The 13333-nt window shown below is 48.9% G+C and overlaps 1 protein-coding gene across 5 annotated transcripts in view; it reads left to right on the forward strand.

The window, feature by feature from the left end:
• HSPG2 (heparan sulfate proteoglycan 2) overlaps positions 1–13333 on the forward strand; it is a 223502-nt gene that overhangs the window by 125930 nt on the left and 84239 nt on the right. For 3 of the 5 annotated variants that reach the window (XM_083453540.1, XM_083453541.1, XM_083453542.1), the window contains 7 exons: positions 567–617; positions 3009–3104; positions 3914–4159; positions 5364–5462; positions 6389–6472; positions 9729–9821; positions 11351–11431. In XM_083453540.1, coding sequence (XP_083309666.1) covers positions 567–617; positions 3009–3104; positions 3914–4159; positions 5364–5462; positions 6389–6472; positions 9729–9821; positions 11351–11431 — 750 coding nt within the window. The remainder of the gene's footprint in view (positions 1–566; positions 618–3008; positions 3105–3913; positions 4160–5363; positions 5463–6388; positions 6473–9728; positions 9822–11350; positions 11432–13333) is intronic. The other 2 variants (XM_083453544.1, XM_083453543.1) reach the window with 1 other exon arrangement.

The following is a 13333-nucleotide window of genomic DNA, read 5'->3' on the forward strand; positions in this document are numbered from 1 at the left end:
TGCCTTCGAATATGCATTGCCGGGGGGTGGACTCGATGACCCTCGGGGGTCCCTTCCAACTCTAGAATTATACGATTGTGAGGAGTGGGGTCGGCATCCCTACTTTTGACAGCTCACAAGCCGCCAACAAGGCTTGCCATTTGTTGTGTATTTGACTATAAGCGCATCGCCTGCCCCCCAAACCCGTCTTGAATTAGCAACCGTCGCAACTTCCTGTGGCAGGGAGTTCCACAGGCTTACGCGTGAGTTGCACAAAGGCGTGCTTTATTTTGAGAGAGGACGACACTTTGAACTCGGAGGGGGCAAGGTTCAATGAGAGAGTCTTGCTGGTTGAGGGAAAATATTTTATCCAGCCCCCAAATCTTCTCAGAGCTCCTGCTTTCCTGCGCCACTTCAGAGCTGGCTAGAAAACTGGGAGGCAAGCTGGACAGGGGGGAGAGTCTTGCTCCCACGAGGGGCACAATGATGGGGCTGAATGTATTTGGGGGTATGGCTTGGGCTATGAACTCTCCACCTTTACCTTCTCTCTCTCTGTCTCTTTCTCTCATTCCTTCTTTCCTGCCCAGACTGTCGGGCAGAAGGAAACCTACTTTGCCCGGATGCGCCGTGCCCACAAGGTACGCGGGCAGAGATGCCCGTAACAGAGCATGGACTTGTCGGGTTCTGGGGCATGCTATTGTATTGTGTGCTTCTAAACCGGGGCACGGGGAGGCCTGGTTGTCGAAGGCAGGAGGCCCCAAGAGGACGACTCGCTAAGAAGAAAGGTGGTTTGCAGCGTTTGGGGCTTTTGAGTTCAGTGGAAAGGCGAATCGAGAGGTGGTGTGATAGAACTGTGTGAAGTTATTATGCATGGCATTGAGGAAGCTGAATGCTGGAAGATTTAGGACAGATAAAAGTAGCCCTTCCTTATGTTCTCTGGCTGGCATCTGTGCCAAAGCGGCTGCCATGCTTTGTTCAGAAGCCACAGAGCTTGCTCAGCCTTTTACAGAGTTAGACTTCCCTGGCCTACCTAGCTTTTAAAAACGTTTTTACGACCCACCCTATATTGAGATGGCCATTTCTTTTAAACCCTTTTTAATCTTGCATTTTAAATTGTTGTAACCTGCCCTGGGGAAGCTTAGGATGAAGGGTGGGTCATGAATCAAAATAATCGCAGCAATAACAACAGCTTGGTGCTGTCGACAGTGACTGGCAACAATTCCCCAGTCTTTCTTTTCTTTTTAAAAATATCTTTATCGGTTCTTACACAAACAAATTCAAAATAGTGGAAAAAAGAAGAACTTTTAACATATCCACACATGAGATTCTCTGAAGGTCGTGACTCCTCCCCCCATCCCCTACATGGGGACCTGAAAATATTTTTTCTACAACTACATATCATTACATTCGCCACAGTTTTCATTTCTCTAAATTGCCCATGTCTTTTGCTTCTTTACAAGTTATTTTTTAATTCCAGCTGACGTTTTTATTTGTTTGCAATTGCCTCCTAAGTAAGTCATAAATTTCCCCCATTCTTCTTTAAAGTCTTTATCTTTTTGATTCCTGAGTCTCCCGGTCAGTTTTGACCATTGGTAGCCAAACTAAGGCCCAGGGGCCGGATCCGGCCCAATCGCCTTCTAAATCCGGCCTGCGGGTGGTCCGGGAATCAGCATGTTTTTAAATGAGTAGAATGTGTCCTTCTATTTAAAATGCATCTCTGGGTTATTTGTGGGGCATAGGAATTTGTTCATATTTCCCCCCCAAAAAATATAGTCTGGCCCCCCCACAAGCTCTGAGGGACCATGGACCGGCCTCTGCTGGAAAAGTTTGCTGACCTCTGTTATTGACATTTCAGCATAGTCCAGCAGTTTGGCTTGCCATTCTTCCCTAGTCGGGACTGTTTCTTCCTTCCATCTTTGGGCTAATAGCATCCTTGCAGTTGTTGTTGCATTCAAGGGAAGTAATAGTGCCACTGTATTCTGCTCTGGTCAGACCTCACCTGGAGTACTGTGTCCAGTTCTGGGCACCACAGTTCAAGAAGGACACTGACAAACTGGAACGTGTCCAGAGGAGGGCAACCAAAATGGTCAAAGGCCTGGAAACGATGCCTTATGAGGAACGGCTAAGGGAGCTGGGCATGTTTAGCCTGGAGAAGAGGAGGTTAAGGGGTGATATGATAGCCATGTTCAAATATATAAAAGGATGTCACATAGAGGAGGGAGAAAGGTTGTTTTCTGCTGCTCCAGAGAAGCGGACACGGAGCAATGGATCCAAACTACAAGAAAGAAGATTCCACCTAAACATTAGGAAGAACTTCCTGACAGTAAGAGCTGTTTGACAGTGGAATTTGCTGCCAAGGAGTGTGGTGGAGTCTCCTTCTTTGGAGGTCTTTAAGCAGAGGCTTAACAACCATATGTCAGGAGTGCTCTGATGGTGTTTCCTGCTTGGCAGGGGGTTGGACTCGATGGCCCTTGTGGTCTCTTCCAACTCTATGATTCTATGATTACATAAACAGTCTTTTCTGGTCTTTTGGAATGTCGATACCTGTAATTCCTAAGAGAAAAGCTTCTGGGGTTGTTTTTTTTACAAACATTTTTTTCCAGTTCGTTATACTATATATTGATTCCCAAAATGACTTTGTCATCCTACATGACCACCACATATGAGCTACAGCTCTTTTTTAACAGCTCCTGTGATTTTGAGTGTCTGCTGGTGTGGCATGGCTGAGGTCAGTGCATGCCCCCAACTCTGTGGTGTGCTGCCTCATAAGATCAACAGACCCCCACCCTTTGTGCAAATTGGGGGGGGGTGCACTTTGCCCTCCTAATGTGTTCCTGTCTGCCTTTCCCTCCCTTCCCTGCATGGGCACCCCATACTGAGCCCCCAAACAGGAGAGCCTCTGCATGGGGGGGGGGGCAACAGTGAATGTTCAAGGGAGTCGGGTGTGGGGAGACTGTCAGCTTTGCATGGCCAGGTGAGAGGCCGGCCGGCCGGCTTTCAACATGCCCACCGCCCGTGTCCCACCCCAGCAGAACTCCACATCCCTCACAGAGGAGCAGCTGAGGAAGGACGTGGCAGCTGGCAGGATCCCCAGCTCTGGCGGCCGGGTCCGGCGAGCCACCCAGGTAACGAGTGCGAAAGCCGGCTCCATGGGGATCTGTCCAGCTGGGGATAGCGGCCTTCGTCCTGGGTTGGGCAGCTCTGTCCTTTTCAAGGATGCCCAATCATTTTCAGGCCTTCCAGCGTGAGTAGATAAATAGGTACCGCTGTGGCGGGAAGGTAAGCAGCATTTCCGTACGCTCTGGCACTAGTCACAATGTCCCGTTGGGCCAGAAGTGGTTTGGTCATGCTGGCCACATGACCCAGAAAAGCTGTCTGTGGACAAACGCAGGCTCCCCCGGGCTGAAAGCAGAGATAAGCACTGCACCCCATAGTCGAATTTGACTGGACTTTACCTCTCTGTACTGGGCCTGCGAGGGACGTGGGTGGCGCTGTGGGTTAAACCACAGAGCCTAGGACATGCCGATCAGAAGGTCAGCGGTTCGAATCCCCACGACGGGTTGAGCTCCCATTGCTCAGTCCAAGCTCCTGCCAACCTAGCATTTTGAAAGCACATCAAAGTGCAAGTAGATAAATAGGTACCGCTCTGGCGGGAAGGTAAACGGTGTTTCCGAGCGCTGCTCTGGTTCGCCAGAAGCGGCTTAGTCATGCTGGCAACATGACCCCGAAGCTGTAGGCCAGCTCCCTCGGCCAATAAAGTGAGATGAGCGCCGCAACCCCAGAGTCGGTCACGACTGGACCTAATGGTCAGGGGTCCCTTTACCTTTACCTTTACTGGGCCTGCAGGTCCTCTTTTGCTCTGCCTGTTTCTCTCTCTCTCTCTCTCCTCCCCCCTCTTTCTTCCTTCCCTGACTCCCTCGCCTCCATCCTTCAGGTGCAGGAAGCCCAGTTGAGACGCGATGCTGAAATCTGGGAGATGCTGTCCCGCTGGCAGGCCTCCTCCCGCAGGGCACCCCCTCCTCCCAAGGATAAGGAGGAGGGCGCCCCCAAACCCCCTCCAGCAGGACTGCGGACCCCCTCAGCTGCCCAGGCAGCCCACCTTGGCCCTCCTCGCTCCTTTGCCTCCTTGGCCAGGGCTCCTGTGCTCCCCGCTTCTCTTGCGGCTGCTCCCGGCTCCCAGGTACATCCCTGCCCTTCCTTGGCCTCATAGGGGAGCCCTGGGTCTCCCTGGCTGGCCCTGTCCTGGGGCACACCTGCTCGCTGCCAGCGCACTGGCTGAAATCATACTCATCTGGACCATATTGGGTTTGGAGGCCAAACCACGGGGTGGGGGAGAGGGGCTCAGAGCTTATGTCTTATTCCCTTTTCCAGGGATTCTGCCCTTCCTTCCCTCTGCCCTTCCTTCCATCCTTTTGTCTTCTCCAACCTTCCTTTTCTTTCTTAAAAAAATAATAATTATGTATTCATTCATGCATTCATTTGACAAAGTAATAATCAGAAATAAATAAGAATAAAAATGTGCGCCCCACTCCTGAGACCGTTCCATTGTCACTAGCCAACCTCCCAAAATTTCAACACCTCTTGCGATTGTTTGACCCCTTTCCGTTTTAACAGTACGAATTCGACAAACACCCTCCGTATCTCTTCAAAGTAATTTCTCCTGCATATTCTCCGTCTTATCTTAACGGCACATGCTAATTTATCGTTAATAGCTATTTCCCACACACCTGTTATACCGTTCTTCCATTTTATATTCTGCTTGCCCCTTCCACTTCTTAGCTATAATAATTCATACAGCTGTCAATAAATTTGTGAGCAAGTCCTTCCACCTGAGAACCTTCCACTCCATTGTAAATTGGTAATAATACTACCTCTGGACTCTCAGTCAGCTTTAACATAGTGATTTCTGTTATCTCCTTAAACACCCTTTTGCCAAAAAAAATTTACACCTCCACCACATGTGAATATAATTCCTGGATTCCTGGCATCCCCTCCAACGTAACGCCGAATATTCCTTGTTTATTTGATTTAATCTGACTGGTGTTAGATACCATCTCCAAACTAATTTATAATATTCTTATGGACAACATTTTGAACGTATGTTTCTCCCATATTTCCCCCCAGCTTTGACTTTCTATCTGCCCTGTGTGGGAAAAGGAGACAACCTTCCTTTTCTGCCTGCTTCCATCTTTCCTTCTGTTCTTCCCTCCTTCCTTTTCTCTCTCCTTCCCTCCACCCTGCCATCTTTCCCTTCAACTTTCTGTCTGCCTTTCCCTCCTCCTCCCCTCCTTCCTGCCCTCCTTTCTCCTATCCTTCCATCCTCCCATTCTTCCCCACTACCTTCCTGTCTTCCCTCTCACTGAACATCTTCTCTTGGCCTCAAGCCCCAGGGACAAGGAATCCCCGGCAGAAGGTCTTCAGACTCCTCCAGCAACTTGCTCTCTTCCTCCCAGTACCGCCTCAGGGTGTCTGAGGCGAAAAAGGTACCCACAAGCAGGGCAGAGTGGGCAGCTTTGGCATGCAGAGGTGTGTGAGGAGGGGAGAGCTCTGCCACACAGCAAACACACAGCTGTCCAGAGCAGAGGCAAATAAATATCTAGAAGGCATTTTTGAAAAAAGGAAAATCTGTGTGGAATTTGGGGGGCCATTGGTACCAAAGCTAGCTCCTCTTTTCTCCCTCTTGCCTTGGACTTCACCCTGCTTTGGGCATTGCTCATCATCTAGAAGATACAAAGCAAGCATTGGCAGGGGTTGGACTGGATGATTGGGGAACATTCCAGATCTATGATTCTGGGCTCATGTTTGGCAGCGCAGAAAGCACATCGCAGAAAGCTGGCAGCGCAGAAAGTACAGTGGTTGCTAGATCAGGTTACAAGTTGCGGAAGTGAAGTGGGTGACCAGGGAGGAAGTGGGTGGAACCCTTAATTGGGAGCACCGCCGTTCCTAGGAAATGGATTCTTTGTTTTCTCTCTGTGATCATTAAAATTTCTAACTGGTAAGAGACGCCTTTCGTCTTGTTTTGCTTACCTGCTGCCAAAGGAGGGGAGGACGCTGAGTTCCAGAAGCCTGACTCTGTGTTTGCAATTCACAACTTGGGGCTGATGGGAGTTGTGGTCCAAAGCAGCCAGAGAGAACCAGGCAGATGGAGAACATTGTTGCGACAGCTCTTTGGGAGAGTGGGTGGCTGAGTAATAGAGTCAGTGGGTGGTTGTGGCACCCCACCCACCCCATGGGCTTGGAGTCTGGGGCACGTTCTGGGCAGTGGGTGGTGGTTCTGTCTCTCTGTCTTTCTCTGAGCTATGGTGCCTGCCTGGCTGTGGCACATGTTGTAGAGCTGTGCGCTTTGAGATTTGCCTCATCTGTCAGCTGGTCCCCTCACTTTCCTCTGAATCTTCCTCTTCTGTCTCAGTACTGGTTACTCTACAAGGGCTTCTCTCTCCTTCCCGAAATCGCTTTCTACTGGAAGCTGCCGGACCCCTTCCTGGGGGACAAGGTAATCTTAACTGCATGGACTGTAGGGGGGAGGTGAGGGGCAGGGATGAGAGCCATTCCGGGGGCTCTGTGCTTGTGTCCGTTTGCATGGCGGTGGCATCAAAACAAAAGAAAGTCCTTTGCACAGCACATAGGCACATGGCCACGGTCTTTGCTGGCTTTGGAAGAGGATGAGACAAAATCAAGGAGGGAAGGGGCTTCTAGCCACAAGGGCTCTGCCCCACAGCCAGAAGCAGCAATGGTTTGGAATATCAATTGCTGGAAACCACAGGACGGGGAGAGTTGCTCTTGAGCTCCAGTCTGGGTTCCTGGTTTTCCATGGGGACATCAGGTTGGCCCCTGTGCGAACAGGATGCCCTTGGCCTCATCCAGCAGGCTGTTCCTCGTGTTCTTCTGAAAGAGGACAGAGAGCACGGTGCCGATGGATAGATAGATAGATAATTTATTACGGTCGGAGACCAGCTTATAAAATGCACTTGGGGGTACAATCCCAGAAGGAAAACAAACATTTAAAACAATGTACAACAATAAATTTAAAGTTTATAAATGCGATAAGCATATACACACTTAAAACTTTAAGCGGTGCCGATAATGCCAAGGTTGCAGGTTCGATCTCTGTATGGGAGGGACGGCTGCATATTCCTGCTGGACTAGACCACTGGTTCCCAACCTTTTTTTTTGGCCATGCCCCACCTAATATAACTAGGTGACATATAATTCTTATTAGTGACATAGAATCATAGAGTTGGAAGAGACCACAAGGGCCATCGAGTCCAACCCCCTGCCAAGCAGGAAACACCATCAGAGCACTCCTGACATATGGTTGTCAAGCCTCTGCTTAAAGACCTCCAAAGAAGGAGACTCCACCACACTCCTTGGCAGCAAATTCCACTGTCGAACAGCTCTTACTGTCAGGACGTTCTTCCTAATGTTTAGGTGGAATCTTCTTTCTTGTAGTTTGGATCCATTGCTCCGTGTCCGCTTCTCTGGAGCAGCAGAAAACAACCTTTCTCCCTCCTCATATAATTCTTATTATTCTTATAATTATTCTTATAATTCTTATTAGTGACATATAATTCTTATTAGTGACATATAATTCTTATTATTCAAAAAGTGAACTCCTCTTCACATGGAGGAAGCCTAAAAGGCCATGAACTGTTAATAGCTCATTCTCAAATTGCCCCCCTTAAAAATCAAATTGCCCCCTGTGGGGCGTTGGGAACTTACGGGACTAGACAATCCTTGGGGTCCCTTCCAACACCACGATTCTGCGAAATGAATGGTGACACTGCAGTTTTGTACCCCCGGTGCCAACTTTAGAGGGAAGGTCATAAAGCAAGATATGTTAATATTTAAATCTTAGAATAGCTTTGGAAGTGGATATAGGCTGTAGGGTTAGAAGCAGAAGATAGTGTATTTTAAAATACAGTGGTTCCCCGCAAGACGAATGCCTCGCAAGACGGAAAACCCGCTAGACGAATGGGTTTTCCGTTTTTCGATGCGCTTCGCAGGACGAATTTCCCTATGGGCTTGCTTCGCAAGACGAAAATGTCTTGCGAGTCTTGAGATTTTTTTCCGCTCCCCACCCCCTTTTTCTAAGGCGCTAAACCGCTAATAGCCTTTTAGCAGCTAATCCGCTAATCCCTTAAGCCTTTAATATCCGCTAATAGCCGCTAAACCGCTAATAGCGCTAATCCGCTAAGCCGCTAATAGGGTTGCTTCGTAAGACGAAAAAACCGCTAGATGAAGAGACTCGCGGAACGAATTAATTTCGTCTTGCGAGGCACCACTGTAGTATTACTTATAAGGATAAAATGTGGAGATTTTTATGGTAGAAGTGTGATTAAAAAAATGGTTAAAAATTATGATATATGTAAACTGCTAAAGATGAGGTAAAATGAAAATTAGATGGGGGGACTTGGGGAAGCCCACCTAACAATGTTTAGAAAAAATAAGGATAAGACAAAAAATTGTTTGTATTGTTTGTTTTTCTGTTTGTGTTGTTTAGTTGTGTTATAAAATGAATAAAAAATTGGGGGGGGGAATAAAGGGAAGGTCGTACCTTGGGGGATCACAAAGAGAACGCTCTGGGGGGGGGGTTTCCATCTCTCGCATAGACACACTTGCAGAAGCGGCAATGCCTCTGAATAATACTAGCTGTGGGGAATCACAAGTGAGGAGAAGGCTGCTGTTTTTATCAGGCCCTGTTTGCGGGCTTGCCATAATGGACCTGTGGTTGACCACTGGGAAAACAAGGTGCTGGATTAGGGGGCTTGATCCAGCAGCTTCATTGCTCCTCTGAAGTCCTTCAACATGCACAGAACCCTCTTTGTTTTCTGCACCAAGAAGCTGCAAATCTTCGGAGCAGGGTTGCAGGTTACTTCCAGCCTTGGGAGCCTAACCCGGCCCTCTAAGGTTCTTTCTCCAGCCCTTGAGACTCTCTGTGCCCTCCCCCCCCATGCTTTTGCCTGGCCAGGATGTGTCCTTGAATTGTGACGCCTCTCGCTTGCCAAGATGGAGAGAGGGCACACATCAATATGTGTATTTAATTGGTTTCTGCATAGTTGGAATGTAGCCTGCGGCACCGGTCGGTCGCATCGATGGCCCCACCCACTTATGACTTTAGCCCCTCCCACTTTAGCCCTTCCCACCACCAAAGGGCAGAAGAAGTGCCGTGCCCTACTGCTTGTGGCAGACCCCTCCTGATGACTTCTGTGTTTTAGAAGAGCTTAAAATGTGTGGAGGGAGTGGGCGAGTGAACGGCAGCATAAAGGGGGTGCATGTTGCTTTTGGGGGTGCCATGCTAGCCCCAGAAGCCGTTTGCCACCATGCGCAGGGTGCAATTTCTTTGAAAGACTCCCTAAAGTCTGTTTTTTTAATTATTATTTGGCTTTATGAAATGTGATGATATTGTATCTAGTTTTGTATAAACTGGGTCTGGTTAGAGAAGTCTTACTCGTTTGGGTTTCAGTTCAGTCATCTTCCTATATACTTGATTTAAATAAAATTAAAAATTTCCCAGTCTGTCCTACCTTGCAAGGTTGTTGTGGGGATGAAATAGGCAGCAAGGGGAAGAGAAGAACCATGTTCTCAACCATTTTGGGGGAAATGCAACGGTGGAGGGAAATTCACTTTTTACAAAGTCGAAAATTTCAAAACGTGGGCCTTACGATGGGTGCATGACACTTGTCTGGGGGTGCGGCCCCTGACCTGCATCAAGATCGAATGACCTGACCCCTCTCGCCCCACATTTGCAGGTTGGATCCTACGGGGGACGCCTTCGCTACACCCTTTCCTACAATGCCGGAGGACGAGGCACCCCACTGCCGGACGCTGATGTGCAGATCACTGTAAGGAAGAGTCCCTGCTTGCTCAAGAGAGGGCTGGGTTGGTACAGGTTTAGCTAGAGAGGTGGGGGCAAGGACACCCCCTGGAACTCACTGGGCATCAGGACCTGTACAGCAGCAGAGGCCCTCATTTCTGGGATTGGAGGAAGCCCTGGGTCCCACATATCAAATAAACAAACAAACAAACAAACAAACAAATAAATAAATAAATAAATAAATAAAATCTTTATTGTCATTGCCCCCTTCGGGGACAACGAAATTACTTGATTGCTCCATAAAAACACTAATTAAACAATACAGTATAATACAGCAAGGGAGATTAGATGACTTTCAAAGTCCGGGCTTCCCATTCAGGGCCGAGATCGCTCTGGGGAAGAAGCTGTTCTTAAGACGGCTCGTTCTTGTCTTCATCGTCCTGTATCTCCGTCCCGACGGCAAGAGCTCGAAGAGACAGTGACCAGGATGCGATGGATCTTTTACTATGTCCAGTGCCTTCCTATGGCACCTTGTGGCATAAATCTGCTCTAAGGTGGAGAGTGGGCAGCCAACAATGCTCTCTGCTGCCTTAACAACCCTGCGCAACCCCATCCTGTCCTAGGTAGTACAGCTTCCGTACCACACACATAAGCCATAAGTGAGCACGCTCTCAATGGCACAGTGATAGAAGGCAAGCAGCAGTTTCTGCGGAAGATGGTTTTTCCTTTGTATTCTCAAAAAATACAGTCTCTGCTGCGCCTTCCCACTCCCGTAAATGTTTATTTATGCCTCTGATTTGGAGGCCACTAGATAAAGGGTTTTTTTGGGGGGGGGGGATTTAGCGGCCTCTAGCAGAAATATCATGTGAATAAGAAAAGGGACGCTGGTGGCGCTGTCTAAACCACTGAACCATTTCTTGGCGGTTCGAACCCCATGACGGAGGGAGCTCCTGTTGCTCTGTCCCAGCTCCTGCCAACCTAGCAGTTCGAAAGCACACCAGTGCAAGTAGATAAATAGGTGCCGCTGCGGCGGGAAGGTAAATAGCGTTTCTGTGCGCTCTGGTTTCCGTCACGGTGTCCCGTTGCATCAGATTAGTCCTGCTGGCCACATGACCCGGAAAGCTGTCTGTGGACAAACACCGGATCCCTCGGCCTGAAAACAGGATGAGTGCTGCAACCCCATAGTCGCCTTTGACTGGATTTAACCATCCAGGGGTTCTTTACCTTTACCTTTTGAATAAGGTTACTAGCCATTGTGGCTACTAGCCGCAAGGGCCATTCTCTGATTTCATGGGAGGAGGTAGCGACTCTTCTGAATCCCAGTTGCTGGAAACTACAGGAGGGTTGCTCCCAGGCTTGAATCCTCCTCAAGGGCTTCCCTTAGGGGCTGTTAGAATTCCTGTTCCACGATTGCAGTCATGGGATTGTTGTCTTTCACATGGCGAGCTCTTGACGGGGGCATCACAGTGACCAGGATACTGCGCTGATCCAGCCAACTCTTCTTATGTTCTTACATTCTCTTTTGGTGTCTCCCTCTCCCCCCCCCCACCCGCCCAGGGCAACGACATCACCTTGGTGGCCTACCTGTCGGAGCTGCGGCCTCGGGAACGCAAGAGCTTTGAGGTCATCTTCCAGGAGGTGAGGATTCCCTGTGCCGTCTGCACCTGAGCGCAATGTGTCTCTTGGTGGCAATGAAGCCGCCCCATATACAGTGGTGCCTCGCAAGACGAAAAGAATCCCTTCCGTGAGTCTCTTCGTCTTGCGGTTTTTTCCGTCTTGCGAAGCAAGCCCATTAGCGGATTAGCGCTATTAGCGGCTTAGCCGGCTTAGCGGATCAGCTGATAAGCGGCTTAGCGGTTTGGGGGAAAGGGGGGGGGGGAGGGAAAAAACCCCGCAGGAACTCGCAATACATTTTCGTCTTGCGAAGCAAGCCCATAGGAAATTCGTTTTGCGAAGCACCTCCAAAACGGAAAACCCTTTCGTCTAGTGGGTTTTCAGTCTTGCGAGGCATTCGTCTTGCGGGGCACCACTGTACCTGGGAAGGGGAGAGAGGTGGGGAGCAGGCAGCACTGACGCTGCTTTGGTGGAGAACGTGGGCGACTCTGGCTTAAATAAAGCAACTGGAGGAGCAATGGATCTAAGTTTACGGACCTTGCAGCTTGTTTCTGTTGTCCATTGCCACTTGTCCTGTCCCTTGCTGTGCCTGCCAGCTGGCAAAATGAGCTGATCTGGTTCTGCAAGAACTACTTCTTAATGGTCAGAGGCTGCAATACTTCTGAATACCAGTTGCAGGAAACCTCAGGAGGGGAGAGTTGCAGTGAAGCCACTTCCATTACTGCCCATTCCCCGCTTTCTGTTCTATCTATCTATCTATCTATCTATTGACAAAGTAATAATCATAAATAAATAAGAATAAAAATGTGCACCCCACCACCGAGACCATTCCATTGTAACGAATCGAACCTCCCAAAATTTCAACACCTCTTGTGCTGGTTTGACCCCTGTCAGGGAACTGCCATCAGTGCCGGAGGGAGAGAGCAAAAGCCAGAGGGATTCCAGAGAGCATCCAGGGATTGGGAGAAGCAGCCCATCTTCTGGGGAAGAGAATCAGCGTAGCACCAGGGGAGAAGGGGGGCAGATGGGGTAGCGGCGAGGCAGTCCCATGACTCCTTGCCTGGGACCAGCAGGGAGAGTAGGGGTCCTCCGTTGCCCACGCCCTCCTTGCGCAGAAGGCTTTCGTGCAGAGAGAGTAGGAGGAGACTAGGCGTCAAAGAGCTTCTTTGCTGGAAGAAGTTTAAGAAACGCCCACTGAGGGATTCTGCCAGCGATTGAGACAGCCACGGGTGAGTGGCTGTCCGGACAGAAAAGGTTCACTTAGGCAACCCAGCCAGGTGTTTGCACCCAGCCGGGGACATAAGCACCGGCTTACGCACGAGCAACCCCTGGAACCATTACAACCCCTTTCCGTTTTAACAGAACAAATTCTACAAACGTATCTTCCATATCTCCTCAAAGTCATTTCTCCTGCATATTCCCCGTCTTACCTTAACGGCACATGCTAATTTATCATTCATAGCTATATCCCACACACCTGTTATACCGTTCTTCCATTTTATATTCTGCTTGCCCCTTCCACTTCCTAGCTATCATAATTCATGCAGCTGTCAATAAATTTGTGAGCAAGCCCTTCCACCTGAGAACCTTCCACCCCACCATAAATGGATAATAATGCTACCTCTGGACTTTTGGTCAGCTTTAACCGCTTCTCTGCTTTCTGTTGGTACCTGTGGAAATGTTAAGGATAGTAGGAAAGGGTATAATGAATAAGTATTATTCTTCCTTTACTCATGCTAGTAAGTGATGTAGCAGAGCAGATTCCCCTCAATATAGCTGGAAGCTAGTTTGCAGATTCATATGAATCTCTTAGTTAAGTCTATTCCTGGTGTCCCCTTTTGATCCCTCTTGAAAAAATAAAGACATGGGAGTCTTTCTGAGTAAAGTAACAAGTTTACTCACATTTCAGTTCACGATTTGATCCCT

This window comes from Podarcis tiliguerta (assembly GCF_965153285.1).
Source record: "Podarcis tiliguerta genome assembly, chromosome: 8".
Classification (NCBI taxonomy): domain Eukaryota; kingdom Metazoa; phylum Chordata; class Lepidosauria; order Squamata; family Lacertidae; genus Podarcis; species Podarcis tiliguerta.